General features: G+C 34.7%; 1 protein-coding gene across 1 annotated transcript in view; it reads right to left on the bottom strand.

The window, feature by feature from the left end:
• Positions 1–3,412: 3,412 nt before the first annotated feature.
• LOC126965124 (CKLF-like MARVEL transmembrane domain-containing protein 4) overlaps positions 3,413–17,580 on the bottom strand; it is a 41,036-nt gene continuing 26,868 nt past the window's right edge. The window contains exons 2-4 of the mRNA XM_050808590.1: positions 9,793–9,951; positions 8,329–8,430; positions 3,413–5,920 (exon numbers count right to left, since the gene is read on the bottom strand). Coding sequence (XP_050664547.1) covers positions 5,828–5,920; positions 8,329–8,430; positions 9,793–9,951 — 354 coding nt within the window. The 3' untranslated portion in view covers positions 3,413–5,827. The remainder of the gene's footprint in view (positions 5,921–8,328; positions 8,431–9,792; positions 9,952–17,580) is intronic.

Below are 17,580 nucleotides of genomic sequence, written 5' to 3' on the forward strand. Positions count from 1 at the left end.
TTGTTGGGCCGCGCATGCGTGATACCATTCAATAACAATTGAACAATTTTCGCATGAAAAGCTTATAAGTAGATGGCAAAAATATTCAGGATTCTGGATACCATTCAATACATTACTAGCTATTAATTAGCAATACCTTTCTGCTTTGTATTTTATACTGTCTCTTACAAATTTTAGTCCGGTCCAATTAGATAAAAAAATAAGGGCAACCAACTGAAAATTGGAAAAAAAATTACTCGGGGTCAAAGGTCACAAAATCGGGTCTTTTCGCGCTTTATCATAAAATTAAAAACTGTAAGTCAAGATAGGGACGGTAAGGTATTAAAACACCGATTAATTTTACGATAAAACTTACCGAAGTTTAATCATAAAATTAGTCAAGACAAAAATTATAGATCAGATATAAAAAATATATATCTAGAAGAAAGTCTAAATAAGTCCATTTTTTCCTAAGAGCCACCGTTCTTGAGATACATGTAACAATTCAAAGAGTAAATAAATTATTATCAGTTAGCGACGTACTTTTTCGCATTTCAGATAATTTTCAGCTGGTTGCGAATATTTGTATCATGGGATGTCTAAATTGAAAAAAAATGCTCCTATCAGTACAAAAAGGATGCCCAGTTTCATGATTAAACTGCTTGGGAGTTGTTTTATAGGAAACTTAGATTAAATATATTACTCTTATACTATCTTATTAATAAACGCAGCGTAAAGTTACTCCAAGTTTAGAATTACTTCTCCCTTTCATGTAATTCTGTAGTGACAAAGGTAAGATAAAGACAAAAAGTTTTAAATTTGGAATAACCTTAATTCGAGTTTATTAGAACACAGAATAATATGTTAGTATTAATGAGCGTAAATAAAAAAACAATCTAATGTATTTTAAACTAAAATTAATATTAAGTGACATGTTGTATTTTAGTAACTGCTTTACATCGGCGATGCATTGACTCTATAATTTTTTGTCATTTCGCAAGAGAGATAGATATTATACTCTTCAAAGAGAACATGTACAGCTCTCTTAAACTGCCATACTGTCGATTTGAAACCATTTTCTTGACTTCGCACCAAAGATGCTCTGGATAAGTATTCAATGATAGCAATTCGTTAATGGTTCATGCTATACCCTGGATCATGATCGTGCTGGAATGTTCAAATAGCCAGAACGGTGTATTCAACGTAATGTAACACTTTGTCTTTTAATACATGTTTATACTGAAAATGATCCATGTTACGATCCTGACGTTAGCTAGCACAATTCAGCTACCAAGCCTCTTGCTCATGTAAAGGCATAAAAAGGCATAAAAGGCATTTATCTTAATAAATCGATTTCTTTATTCTTTTTGATGTCATTTCTTATATACTAGATAATACTACCGCTTCGGAAACAAATGGCGCTCTAAGAGAGGAGAAGCGGCGTAAGAAACTCACATTACTGTTCCACGACAGAAAAAGGTGCCGTTGTGGTACCCATAATCTAGCCGGCATCCTGTGCAAGCGAGCCTCTCACTCGTAAAACGTGTTTTTTAATATTACAGATGGTCGGATATTTCTATGCTTAATGTATTGTTACTTACCTTGTATATTATATCGATACTTTTATTTTTCCTCATTAGTTTCATATGAAACACGAAACACATACTACACGGCCTTATCTCTGGACCTCGCTGGAACGTGAAGCCCTCTCCCGTTCTCCATTCACCCCCTCGCTCTCGTTCTGTTGCGTCAGTACGGTTTGCAGTTTCATTACCGTTAGGTACATGTCGTGATATTTACGTGCTATCACTGCTTTGTTTTTGAAGTTTTCATTATTACGATTGGACTCTTGTTGTTAATAATTCTATAGATTTTATTGTTACGTGCCGCTATAATAGAACTGCCACAAACATAAATACTTTTTGTACTTGACTCAGATTCTTACATTGATTTTTCATCATTATAGTAGATAACTATAAAAATATGCATCACAACACAACACCTTTACTGAAAATAATAGTGAAAAAATAAATCCCAATCTATACTAATATATAAAGCTGCAGTGTTTGTTTGTTTGTTTGAACGCGCTAATCTCTGGTACTACTGGTCCGATTTGAATGATTCTTTCAGTGTTGGGTAGTCCATTTATCGAGGAAGGCTATAGGCTATGTTTTTTTTTTTCAAAATTAGGGATCCGTAATAAAATTGCTATTTTGTAACACAAGGTGTAAAATCGAAAACCTATTTTTGCGTGCGCTGCAAAAACTATTGACAATAGAACAAAATGATGTACAGGCAATATTTTATTACTTATAAAACTATCGCGTGAATTATACCTTATATGGCAAAACAACGTTTGCCGGGTCAGCTAGTATAATATAATATCTTAGTGATGCTTGATAGTTGTTTTGCTCACCGTAACAAAGCGGCGATGTGACGTCATCAACGATCTTTAAGACTAAGACAATTATATGTGTACAACAGAATGGACGAAGAAGAAGCAACAGAATATTCTTTATTTAAATTTGATTAAAAAAATATAGGTACTATTCAGGTGACCAGCCAGTAAGTAGTAATACGTAGGTACTAAGTTCAGATCTAGTTTATTTTATGGGAAATCATGTGTGTCAACGGACACGAATGATACCACAGATTGGGTATGGAGAGATCGCTCACATTCAGGCAATTAAATAATAAATTTTAATGTACGATTTTACATTTTAATCATATGATCATCAATCATATAAAAAAAAGAAGCCCGCTGAGTTTGTTGCGCCCGTTTTTCTCAGGTCTGAGGCATATATGTCTATACATATATGCCTCAGACCTGAGAAAAATTGGGTACTATTACCCATACCATTTAAACCTTAGAAGATTGCAGCATCAAGAATTTGGAAGATTTGAAAAAGACGTAGGTACATTCATAAAATTATTCAGAAACGAATGAATGAATGAACTTCCATCGATACCAACTCCAAATACCCAGCAGTTGAAAGAAGATGACTACACAAAAAGGCAGAATTATGCTAGGCTCGTTCTGGAGCGATTTCTCTACGCCTACGCGTTTATGCTCCGTTTTGCTGTGACGAGGCGCATATTCATAATGGGGGGGGGTACCTTTTAAACAGAACATGTGTTATACCGCACGATTATGGACACCTTTTTATATACCGGATCTGCATACCCATTTTGTCTACATTAACATATATCATTTGCAGCACGATTAAACCCAATGACCACAGTGAGGGCATACCGTGGCCCCCTAGATCACCAGAGTTGCGAGTATGAGATTTTTTACCTATTTGAACGTCTAAAAGTTAACTATGATTTGTATGGCGTCGAAAGAGCGCCATCTAGTGACAGTAGATAAAAAACCTCATATCAACAATACTGTATGGAGTACCCAGAAATGCATGACAAAATAAAACAAAACTTCTGTTAACATAAGTTTAGTTTATTTATACAGATTAGTAAGTTAAGCTAACAATGGATTATCTCTTCCTCATAATTTAACATTCGATACATACTTAATTCAATAACATAATATTTAAAATTAACAAGAACTAGTTAAATAAAAATATGTAACATATTAACGATAACCATTAACTGTTGAATATAACAGATACAATAAGTTTGATTAATGTCAAAGTGTAACTGCCCTCAGAGTCTGTGGCAACAATTAACATAAGATTATCTGTGGTCTGGTCTACATGTTGGTCGGTCAGTCACACATCGGTAACTTAGGGTATGTTCCGATATGCACTGCGACCACTGTACAGTGTGACGTCAATTTAGTATAGTGTGAAGGCGTTCCTTTATAGCCAGTTATACTGGTAACTATTTAAAACGGAACGCAATCCCGTATACTGTCAGCCGCATCTAGTTCATTTAGAAAAACTGTTGTTGGAGTACTGTCAAATTCAAATTATTTGGGATTAAACTGTATGTATTGTTTATAAAACGTTAGGCACTCGAGTGGTTTTGACTGATCATGTGATCACAGTACTGCGAGTACCTTACCTCGAAAACGCCAGTGCTCACAGTAGAATATGGCGGCGATTTATGACGTCAAAAATTTCGCGGCAGAATACTGGCAGTCCATAACGGATCGAATTTTTCTACAGTGATAGCACTGTGCAGTGCTCGCAGTGCATATCGGAACATACCCTAAAAACACAGTGTTTGACATTTGATTTCCGTATTGTACCCCTACGATAATTGATATAACGTTTTGTTATTTGGCCAATAACAAGTTAACTAATACATTATTAATAGCTAAAATAAAAATATTCCCTCAGTCACCGTTAAACTGGACAGTAAATAAGTTAAACTGGACAGCCAAATGATGTTGGACTAAATAAATGTTGTCAATATAGTAAAGTCAGTTTGAAAAGTGTTTCATTTTAATAGAGGACATGGTACCTAAGCAATTTGGTTATTTTTTTTACTTTTGCTTGTGTGGAAAAGTGTATTAGACTTATGGTAAGAAATTCGAAAAAAAATTGAGGATGATGTAGAATATTTTGCCATATCTTAAAAAATACCCTTAAAATTAGATTTCAATTTGAAAAAAGTTATGCGAATTATTGGATAGTTTTATTTTAATTAGAGTCTCGTAGTAGTCCGAAAGATGAAGAAAGGACGCGTCTTCCAGTGTCCTGTCAGGTTCCCGAGGGCAGGGAGAGTTTCACATTCGTACAAATGTATATTATTTGTCATATATATCAATCATTTTTGAGATTTCATGTAATAACTCTCTAGTACTCGTACTAATATTACATTTAAAATTTATTACCAAAGTTACATCGGACATCGACTAGTCGTAGCAAAAATTGCGTTCTATATAAAAAAGTTTGCATTTAAAAGTGCATTGTGTTATAATCCGTAAAAAAGTTTACATATACGTGTAATATACAAATACTTTTTCTAAGAAAGGCCAATATTAACTTATTTGTGGACGGTATAAGTTGTCAATAAAATAAAGTATTATTAATTAATTATCTTAAACTTTGAAACTGACAACAACATTATACCAATAATAATCTATATAAAAATTAAGTAAGTAGTAAAAATACAGTCACTCTCATGAACACAAATATAGTAATAAATAACTGCATGTACCAAAAATATCTGTAAATAATAATATGTCTATTTCATCTTTTTTTTTTTCAACTTATTGAATGTCGAATACCGAATTATTTAAATTATTACTTATAACGTAATAAAATTATAATACCAGAGTAAATAAAATATTTTTAGATTTTATTACTTTTTTTTAAATTGTTCGGAGGTTGTATGGCATTACCATTCTAATGTCAGGTACATTCAATGCCCATCGTCGCGTAAATCATTGGTGCGCTTTTTGTGTCATTTATCGACACTGACCTGTATAAATACCACTGGATAAGCTGTTCCATATGTTTGAAGCGCCACTCGCGAGCGTCCAGAGAACTAATTTTGACGTATAATACAAATGGCTGCGAAGGAACGTATAATACTCTGAGGTATTTTTGCATTTTGAATTAATTTCGTTCGTTTTACGTGATATTTATACTTCAAGAATCAACGTAATAAAGTACACATTTTTGTTTTAAATAGTTTCCCACCATCTATCGATGTTTGCTGAGGTTGTCATCACTAGTTTTAGTACCGCAAACTCTCGCTACATGGCCAACAGCGCCAAAATGGCGAATATCAGGCACAAAAGCACTTTGACAGCTCCCAGTCCAGTGGTATATAGTAGAAGTCAGTGTTTATCGATAACAAGAAGCTCATAGTTGACCGATGATTTATGCGACAGCGGGCAGCTAGTTTACGACATTAGTAAAATGTGTTTACTGTAAATACTCTACTGTGTAATGGTAGCAGCGCCCGTTCTGTGCTCCTGGTAGAGAATATATGAGCTGTAGCCGTACGCCAGCATATTGATGATACCAAATACCTGAAAACAACATACAATATTAAGCAAAATAATCACGATAATATATATTTTTCTTAGAAAGTGAAAGTATATGTAGTATTTTAAATCCTATTTTGAATAAAACATTTTAATTTTTTTACTCTACTTTACCAGTCCTCTCCTTTGCACAGGATGCCGGCTAGATTATGGGTACCACAATTGCGCCTATTTCTGCCGTGAAGCAGTAATGTGTAAACATTGCTGCGTTTCGGTCTGAAGGGCACCGAAGCTAGTGAAATTACTGTGCAAACGAGACTTAACATATTCTTATGTCTCAAGGTGACGAGCGCAATTGTAGTGCCGCTCAGAATTTTCGGGCTTTTCAAGAATCCTTAGCGGCACTGCATTGTAATGGACAGAGCGTATCAATGACCATCAGCTGAACGTCCTACTACTAAAACTATCAAACATGTTAACTGAATCATGAATGACGTGTCCATTAATCACTTCAAGTTTTGTTTTTTATAACGCGTTTTCATTGATTTCTGAGTCGTGACGTCATAATCGGCCGCCATGACACATCGCGTCTTCGGTTGTGATTCAAAGTAGATTGGTAAGCATCATTGACGTACAATAAACAACTGGACTCACATTCACGCTCAAAAATAGACTGAAGCAAAACTCTGCGTACGCTTCTGTTAGGCAGAGTTATCGTTCAGTTGTGTTTCGACCGCGCTTTGAATACAACGCCACGCAATGAAATTGTGTTTAATGAAAAGCTGTCCAAATAACACCACATACAAACTTTAAAAGGATGAAGATTCGATTTTCAAGTAAGTTTAAATGAACAAAATTATGTAACTAACTTGACGTAAAAAAATGTAACTAACTTGACGTAGAAACAAAATACATCACCGATGAAATGTGCGAAAGAGACGGCCGCCTCTTTCGTTTGTTTTAATGTTATCTATATCACTTAATACGTATATACAGCGCCAATCTGATATTTTAGACAACCTTTTAATATGCACTTGGGAGTTGGGAGTCTAGTTGTGTACAGTAATGGTATGTCAATGGTAAAAATACTGTAATTTTCGGTACAGATTCTTTTTTTTCGTAAACCTTAGACGTATCCAGATAAAGAAGAGGAATTTAAAATCTGTCATCATGCCTATAGTAAGTATTTCTTTTTTTGCTAACTGTACTGCTTTTATTTGCGAGTACTGGGCGCCATTCTATTTTATATTTTTTAATAACTAACCTTATTCAACTACTGGCATATTAGTTCAGTAATACGTGAGCATCATGACTTTTGAAACAACGTTTAAAAATCGAAATAATAGAGAATTCTAGAATAGTTGAACTTATGAACAATAAAGATGAGATTCTTAAACATTATATGCAACGTATTGTTCATCCTGACAGTCCATCAGTTACATCCTGTTTATTCTGATTGTCTCTCGCACTGATAAGTTTTTACAAATACATTATGTTGAAATAATCAATATTTTAAGCAAACAAGCGGTCTCTGATGTATAATTTCACATCGCGTTTTACGGTTGTGATTTTAGATAATAATAATATATAACAGTTTAAAAAAAACACGCTAAAGAGCAAAAAATTCTCTTTGGTATTCGAAAATATCCTAATATTAGATAATTCAGCCAAAATTAATGCTTGAAATTTAAACATCAATTCCTGCTTTATCGACGATAGATGAAAATTATATAAATTAACAAAAATCTTGTTTTCCTATTGAAAAATGGAATAATTTTATGAAATTAATATATTATCATTGGTCCTCGATAAATCTACGAAGTTTGAACGAAATCTGGCCGTTTAAAGTGGGTCAAAATCGCGCCCAAATGAGTCGGTTACAAACATACAAACAGGTGAAGCTAATAAAAAGCGTGTAAAAAAAGGTTTTTGTCAGATTAAATAAAAGTTTTGTTTAGTATTCCTAACAGCTGAAAGAATTTTAATAGTACCTAAGAATTATTAATTTAAATTAACAAATTTTAAAGACTAATAATACCGCCTGCATCGGGTAAGTAATATTCCAGTTAAAAAAATATATGTAGAGTAAGAAGTGTAACTTCTTTATGACCTATCATATTTGTACTATTTATAACTTCACAGAAATTGGGTAGATAGAGCTTAAGAAAATAAAATTCTTAAGCCTTATATTCGTATTCAATTTATCACTTTCAAACAAATATATTATTCTTTAAGTCACTATGCTGAAATTTAATAAAAAGAAACAATATGGCGCGTAACTGAAATTCGTTACGCCATTGCTGTAAAATTTCTCTTTTCGAAAACAAAGTTCCACTTCCAATATTATTTGAATAGTATCTATTAGCAATGCACAAAACCCTACTGTCCAGCATGGATGAAAAATGGCGCCTCGGGCAACGAGTGTTTGACATTTTTTATAATAAGATACTTACACCAGCGGCAACGTTCCGTCCGTAGGTGCCGTACACAGACGTCAATATCACAATGAAGGCGATGAAGTAGAACAGAGTCTCCACTGTTGTGCTGATCAACTCCTGCAAATATAAACATGAATCAAAATCGCTGTCTCATCATATTAAGCATAGACCAAGTATAGTAACTAGACATCGGTTTGGCGTGGCCAACATGAGACAGATAATATCCTATATATACAGGTACAATAGGTACATAATATTATACAAGTGTTCTTTGACTATCACTTTTACATCGTAAAACACTACATCGCACCATATTTCCTTCGATTCTACTTAAAATTGTCACTGATGTTGAATAAATAGTGGATATTTCACTCGTTTCACAAGTTTTCTGTGCAGCGCTCTCAAGTTTGTTTAGCACACCGGGTGTGCTGACCTTGAAAAAACCGGCACGCATGGCGAAACAAAAAATCTAATCACTCTATCTCATTTCTTTACATAAGTGAGTGAGACGGAAGCTATCAATTAGTGTAGTTACTATATTTGGTCTATGAGATTAAGACTTGATACTGTAATGAACGTCAGTGTCACTTTCAATAATTGTAAGTCAGTCTTCTTTGATTTAGTTGACATTGACATATTAGCGGCTAATCTGTGGCTGTGTTAATAGGCTATATTAATTCTTAATATTAAGAACATTAGTTTTGCATATTGTACTGAAATAAATACTTCATAATTTAACAAACATTTCATTATTACAAAAACTATCATATAAAACAGATATTGAACACAATAACACTAACTTCGATCAAAGAGAAACATGGCCAACGTGGTAAAAAAGCACTTCTGTGACACAAAAAATGTCTGTATTTCTTATTTTATGTGCGGAATGGTTAACAGAGTATTAAATGAATGGGTTTTTTTTAATAAAAATATTTGAAATTAAATTATATTAGAAAAACTATTCATATGACATAGGAAAAAGACACTTCAGTTTGATTTATACTTAGTCTGGCCTTAAATACTGTTACAATTTTTAATGTCATAAAGCTCGGTCTACGCAGTCTTGGTTAGAAACGAACGTTTCGGACTTCATCAGACCTGAAGACTGGCCGTCGTAAAGTCCCGATCTTAATCCGCTGGATTATGATTTATGGTCAGTTTTAAAGAGTACGGCTTACTCTAAGCGCCATGATAATTTGGAGTTCCTAAAACAATCCGTACGATTGGCAGTGAAGAATTTTCCCATGGAAAGAGTGCGTGCTTCTATTGACTATAACTGGCCTCAACGTTTAAAGGACTGTATTACAACCAGTGGAGACCACTTCGAAAAGCTTGTTATATTTTATATTGTTTAATATAAAAATGATAAAAAATTTGCAATAATTTTTCGCTATTTAACATCAGTTCAGGAGGTTTCAATGAATTTAATGCAAACTGTTGCACACACATCACAATCATAATATTGCATCATACACTTACAGATAAAACCCAATTGATGGGTATCTTCAGGGCTTCTCTGATGCTGAGCAGGTACACGAACGACCACATCAATGTCGTGATGAAGGCTGTGACTGCGACGAACACGTACCATGCTGAGGCCCACGGTGTCCCCAAAGACATGCATACTATGCCAACAATCTGAAATTTAAATTATTTTATTGAATTATGAGCCCATAATAATAGTAATTTATAAAATAACAGTGCCGTCTATAGAAAAGAAGTATTAAAATACGAAAGACGAAGGTATCCAACGGCGCAGTACTAAACTAGGTATTTTAACAAAAATATTTTTTTCGATGCAACCGGGTTCAGACTTAGACCATATACTTCAAAAAAAAAACCTGTATGATAATTGACACGGATATGAAGTAGAATGCGGAGACACCACTAAATGTAAAATAAAAAAAATAAAATCGCTTGGATGAAATGCTACAATAAAAAGAACACTTCATATGTTTTACTTATAATTTGTCAAATTCAAATTTCATTGTTGTCATTTCTTACAAGAAGTAAAAACTTATCGATCGGAACTTAGACTTAAAACGAAAGGTGTATCACAAGGAAGTATACTGGGTCCACTTCTATACATAATCTACATATACGAATTACTTAACATTACTACTTATAACTGTACAGTTTTTGCTGATAACATCTCTATTGTAATTAAATGTAACAATGAATTGACATATGATATAGAAATTAATAAAACACTAGACTATAAAAAAATGATGAAATGAAATGAGATTGATGTGAATTATTTATTCCGTTAATACAACTAGCAAGCAAATTAACAATTTAGTGTAGAAATACGTGAGTGGTTTCCCAGTACCACTACGCCAACGGTACCGGTTACCTGGTCAATATCCAGCCATTAGGGTTGCAACCGTAAATACTCACTTAAATTGTTTTTCAATCTTTTAAATTGAATGTCTCATTTATTTTAATGTCTCATATGGGATTGTTGTAACTCTAGTAGGCTTCATAAGATACATTAATAGCTTTAAGGGTAAATAAATGTATACACTCTCATAATAAAGTCCCAGCCACTTCAAAATAAATGCCTTTCATACACACCGACACGTGTTGCTCTATGGTCTCACATTATAATTATAAAAGCGATGTTTGGTGCCATTTCTTTTATATAAGGGGGGTAAACGGGCAAGAGGCTCAGGTGATGGCGTGTGGTAAGGCAGCCGCGCATGGACATCCGCCGGCCAGTCCTTAAGTCGTATGGGTTTGGGGAAAACAGCAACCGGTAATTGATTCCACAAAGTGGCTGTGAGAGGCAAGAAATTTCTTGCAAAACGCGCGGTTGTAGAATAACAGATGTCAACATGATGCGGGTGGTATTTAGCAGTTTGACGTAATGTGGTGGTGGAATTCGGCTACTGGTATCAACCCGAAAAACTCCTCTGACCACACCCCGTAATATATATGGTAGAAGATGCACAGAAAATCAAGCCGATCGGAGGTGACTTGATCGTCGATGATTCGAGCCGCTCTTCGTAGTATGCAGTCAAATGGAAGAAGCTGGTACTGCGGAGCGCCCACCCAGAGGTGAGAAGAACATTCCATGTGAGGCCGAATTTGCTCCTTATATAGTTGCAGGCGGTGGCTTATAGAGAAGTACTGTCACGTGTTACTGACTACACCAAACTTTTTAGAGGTCAGTTTGGCCTTATCTTCCAAGTGACCACGGAACTGACCGTCACTCGATGCCGATGCAGGCTGTGGCAGTTAGGGTAAGTGATCTCGAATCACATTGACCTTGAAGTAAACCGTACTGCTAATCGTTGATCAGCTGGTGCTCCTCTAGGTATCCCAAGAGCTGGCGTTTGAGAATATACTCCATGACTTTGAAGAAAATTGAGGTAGTAGCAATGGGGCAGAACTAATAAATAATTAACAATAAAAATCACAAAACTTATTTCATATTTCAATCAATGTTAAGATGTAACATCTTGAATGTGTATCAATATAATTTATAAATCTAATTCTACGATCTTTTTGTGAGGTATAAAACATTCAAGTATTTTAAACTAATGTCAAACACATATTCGTTGAACACCATTAACTGTGTGAGTGGGTACAGTAAAATTTACTTACTGGATATTCAAGTTAATGATTAATGTAGACACGGATTTACAAGGCACGTATTTATAAAGCTAGTATGTATTGTGGAAATCAATAAATTTGAATGACCTTGTTGGTAGTTTGAGCCGTATGAGGTAAACACGAAGTTAAATGTTTTTATGTGTAATGACGTCGTTTTTATTGAGAAAATTTATCATATTTTAAGTATCAAACAAATAGAACTTATAGACATGTAATATGTTACACTTTGCATTATAAGCAACCGGTAGCCAGTTCGATTGTTTCATGACATATATATTCCTGTTGCAATTGTCATAGAGAAGTAAGTAAGTCCCGAAAGTACTACGCAAACTAAGGAAGGTTATGATTCCAGTACAACTTGTCGATCACGAATCCTCCAAAAATCATAGCAAATTGTTATGTTCTAAATGAAAGATATTATCTACACAATTGGGGTTGAGCAGGTTATCAACTGTAAAGTAGATCCTTTAAATGAAGCCACAGCCTGAGACTTGCTACAAAGACATCAAGATTTATGAACGATACGTCACTCGAACGGTTGATTCAGTGGAATAGCGCTCGCACGGAAAACCAGAGGTCTCGAGTCCCTCATCGTTCATAAATTTTGTTTTCTAATTAATTTGTGTAATTAATACCAGAACTGATGGTTATCACTTTAAAAAATAAACAGATATTGTCTAACCTTTTAGCAATGATACCATAACTACCTCTTGCATTATATGTAAATAATTTCCCACATCCACTAAGTAGCTGCCACTCAAATTATGCTAATGCATAGAACATAACAATTGACAGCCCTGACTGAGCAAAGCCCTCCCCTCACCAAGACCGGTTTCATATCGGCCGCGCCAATGCCGCGACCGGCACGCTAAACGACCTAGCTGTCGTAATTGTTCGCAAACAGGTGGTATTTCTATACATTCTTGTGATGGATTTTGTTCATGAGGAACAATACATACACGCCGGTACCAAATACCTACACAAGCTGCTTTCATGTTTACGATTCGGCCGTTATACGAGACAGCTGTGTGATGGGACTTCAATAGATTTTTATTTATCGCGGAGAATAAAAATTTGCGATTTGAATTTTGTAAAGCGATCATTCATAAAAGGTTTAACAGATAGAGAATTTTATTACATAAGGTAAAAGATAGAAAGGGTGTTACAGATAAAGTATAATTATTAAATAAGGTAAAAGTAAGTTTTAGGGATTTCGCAGGGGCGTGCAATGGTTTTCTCGTCGTAGTTTAGCTTTAGAAGATGCAAAGATTGCTAAACGTAGAAATTTACCCAATTTACCCCCTTATTCATAATGGTCCGCTAACTTTAAACAGCCGATTAGGAGTGTTTTTTCTCATTCTGACTTAGGTCAATAGAAGAAGACAGAGTGAGAATTAGCAATGCTTTAAGTTAGCAGACTATTATGAATAAGGGGGTTAGTATCTAACGTATGGAAAAAAATTATGATTGGATGTCCAATAGAAGTTTGGTTATAAATAACGGAACCAAATTAAACTAAATTAACTTAAACACTAGTGTTATATTTATTTAGGTTCATAACGAGGTACGCACTGCCAAATTGCTGTATGATATTCACGCCCCTGGGACTTCGAATAGTAAGTAGAAGAAGTCCGGCTTTCGGAAAGATTCTCAAATAGTAGGGGCGTGATCGTGGCAACAGGTAACCAATTCTTATTTTTTTAAATGTGAAAACTACTTTTTTTTAATTGTTAGAACTGTTCAGATGAACGCGGTATAAATACAAACAAGAACCGTGACAATACAAAAGAAACCATTGTTATTATGAGAACGTTGTTGCAACAAAATCTTTATGAGTTCTCCACTCATTTTTTACATACAATATTGACTTGGAACAATTTTGTAAGTTTCATCACATTCCGCTTATAGACGTTTTTAGCAGGAGTGATTAAATTAAATTTATTTTATTTGACAAACCAACAATATTCATGCACAAATGTATAAGTAACAACAAGGAGACTTTAAACTTAAAGACACAGCAAAAATATCAATAACCAGCATTTACAAAAGATTTAGAGACATACAGATTATTTTAAGTTGTGTAACAAAAATTATAGTTATTTCTACAAATTAGCTCCCTTTCGCAGGGAGTCATTGACATTACGACGAAAGCAGGTTGATGTGGAATAAATAAATTGAGTTGCTGATTATTTTGAGTAAGTGTGTTAAATTGGCGACAAATACGATTGATGCAGGAGAGATAAGCTAGGTTAGTACGATTATCTCTAAATATTTTGTTGGTACAAACTGAGCCTTTTTGGGCATTTTACAATTGAAAATTATTCTTGGTAATAATGAAGTATCCGTTTAATTATTAATTATTTATTCATATAAGTGATTAAGACAAAATCGGTGATGAAATAGCTTGTAAGAAGCATTTATTTTTTCCTATCAGGTCGATTTATATATTTTATCTCTGACACTATCATAATATAGGCACTTCATACAGGTGTGTCAGAGATGTGACTTGACATTAACTTAACATTTTCTTAAATTCAAAGGTAAGTTTCTCAGACGACTCTGGGATTATTGTGTTTGACACCGGACGTTATTATAGAGAAATTCATGGCTCCAATCAAGCGTGCAGGTCATATATAGGTTGAGCTATCTAATGTTTTGAATTTGAATTCGGCTATAAAAAAGTTTTTTTTTCTAATTTATATTGTTTTGTTGGAAAGGTTGAACTTTTTCATTTAAGAATGGAACACAATATCATTCATATGACCACCACGCCTGGCTCGGCAGTACCCCATCCGATCACCCCATTTTTCAGTAAATTTTTGATTGTTTCGGCTTGAATCTCTTCAATAACAACTTCGATTTCACGTTTCAACATTTCAATTGTCTCTGGATGGTTTGCGTAACATTTATCGTTAATGTTACCCACAGAAAATAATCCAAAGGGTTCAAATTACAGCTCCGTACTTCTATTAAAAATAGGATATAAAATTACTTATTGGAAGTCAAAAACTACCCATATGAAAAAGTAAAGTAAGTTTTCGATTTTTTTCCAATTTTGTTCGCGCATATAGTGTCCCATTTTGCAAACATTCAACTTACTTCCTGTCAAAAAATGAATGTCATTCTACCTTTCAGAGTCAAAGTAATCGGTACTTCATATTTAAAACACTAGATTTAATTATAAGCTAAGGTAGTATCGAAACAAGACTTTTGTTGGCATAAGCGTCTACGCATCAATTGAGCGTTATCCTCTTATTTTTTGTAAAATTTAAAAAGTCTGGACAAACGAACGTCGAATCACTTGATGGGCAGTGATCACTGCCGCCTATCTCTCTTGTCACATCAGAAGACTCACACGGGAAGGCCTTAAAGATACCCATATTGTATCGATCTGAAATCACCTTAAAAAGCTCAATCATCCTATTGGTACAGTTTAGTTGTTCTAAACTCGTTTTGCCAGATAGTGTTTCACTTAACTTCCTAAACCAAGTATATTTTGTCACCTTCAAATGTGTTCTTTGTTGTTGAAATTCGGTAGCAGGAATCAGAAAAACTAGCTCTTCTGAACACTTGTCATGATAAATGCATTCGAAAACACACAGTACAGTTCTTCCCATGTCATAGCCCCTTTACGAACTGATGTAGCTTCATGTATTTTATCAAGTATTGTTGCAATAGGTTTTTTCACTCCCTATGGTGAATAATCACCATCTGGATGTGTGGCGGTCCTCCACTGTGCGCTTTTCAAGGCGCTTTCTTCCACTTACTACATAGCTGTGGATTGAGCTTCCTTGTGCGGTGTTTCCGGTACGATACGACATGGGTACCTTCAAAAAAAGCCCCCTGTGATTCCTCTGGTGTTGCAAGAGAATGTGGTCGGCGGTGATCACTTAACACCAGGTGACCCATACGCTCGCTTGTCCTCCTTTTTCCATAATTGAAAAAAAATCTATTTCTGGTCTTCGTGTTTGCATTTATATAGTATGCGGCCGTATTCAATGTGGAGCCACAGTTTGACGCCACAAATGATCTGGTGTGCGGTCGGAGCGGTAACGAGGGCAGAAATCCATGTCACGTGACGCAGTGTGAAGGTGAAAATACATTGCGACACACAAACACGGGGAGTTCAGAATGAACGTCGTTCTTCAACGCTCAGTGACATTTCCATAAACGCTCTTGCATGTAAAATTTGCTCTCAATAATGGCACGATGCCCGGATGTCCGAAGCCCATTCTGAATACTAATAACTTAATGAAACCTCGTAAAACCTTAGGTCAAATGTAGGTGAGAAAAATAGAAAGTGTAAAACAATGTTTTTTTTTAGAGATAGATAACCCTCACTTCTGGGAGGTTATCATTTATCGTTTCTTCTTCTTCCGCACTCTCGAACGGTTGGCTCAGTTGGAAAGAGCGCTCGCACGGAACGCGAGAGGTCGCGGGTTCGAGTCCCGCATCGTTCACAAAATTTTGTTTTCAGTTTTATTTGTGCAAAGAGAAAGTGTACAGATGGTCTGGGTATAAGTATAATCGATTCTTGCTGGAGACAGATGCTGAATCATTGTTTTCCATGCCTGTATAGGTATTTTTTTGATTTTTGAAGTGAAAGCTTCTTCAGCAGCGTTGGGCACATTATGGTAAAGGAAAATGTTATGAGTTCGCGTCACCGACAAACTCATGGCTGGCGCACGCACTATGTAAATAATTTCAAAAAAAATTATAGTTGGATACTTTTGGGGTGGGTGAAAACTCGTGAGTTCGCGTCACCGAAATGCTTAAAGCAGTATATCTGTAGCTATACAGCTGTCGCATTGTGCAATATTAGTGCTGTGTATATGTTATAACCTATAAGTGATAAAATCGGATTTAGTGAAAAGTTCAATCGGCATATACTATACTATGAAATATTGTTTCTGTTTATTTATTATTGAGAATTAGTTGTAAAAATAAATTGAAATAAATAATTTAATTGTTTCTCAACATTATGAAATTTCAAATTTTAATACTCAAAGTTCTAAGTTTTCACTTCTACAGTCTCTAAAACTGTCATTATTTTGTAATTCTTCGATCTAGCAACAAAACGCCGTACACTAAAATGGCATCAGTAAATATTCTAAGGTCCGTATTCTATATTGACGACCTGTATAGCCGAGTTGTTAGCGATCCTACCTACTAAGCTAGAGGTCCCGGGTTCGAATCCCGGTAGGTGCAAGCATTTATATGATGAATATGGATGTTTGTTTCCGAGTCATGGATCTTTAAATGTATTTATGTATGTTTATATGTATATTTATATGACTTTATGTATGTTTAAGTAAGTATATTGTATTAAATATATCATTGTCTTGTAACCCATAACACAGGCTATATATGCTTAACTTGGAGCAAGATAATTTGTGTAAAAAGTGTGTCAATATTATTATTAACTGTGATGGTGTGTTTTGTCACTGTCTTCATAACATTGAGACAATATACCTACACTTATGGGATGCCTTCTTGTATATAAGTCATAACCATAATGTTAACACCAGGAACAGACATAAGCTTATGATGCCTACTACTCGGCTAAGTCGAATTAGTAAGTCTTGTGAGGCGATGTATACGCTTTTACAACAAGATCCCAGAAAATGTTCAAAGCAAAAGTATTACGTTATT

The sequence above is a fragment of the Leptidea sinapis genome, chromosome 6 (assembly GCF_905404315.1).
Source record: "Leptidea sinapis chromosome 6, ilLepSina1.1, whole genome shotgun sequence".
Classification (NCBI taxonomy): Eukaryota; Metazoa; Arthropoda; class Insecta; order Lepidoptera; family Pieridae; genus Leptidea; species Leptidea sinapis.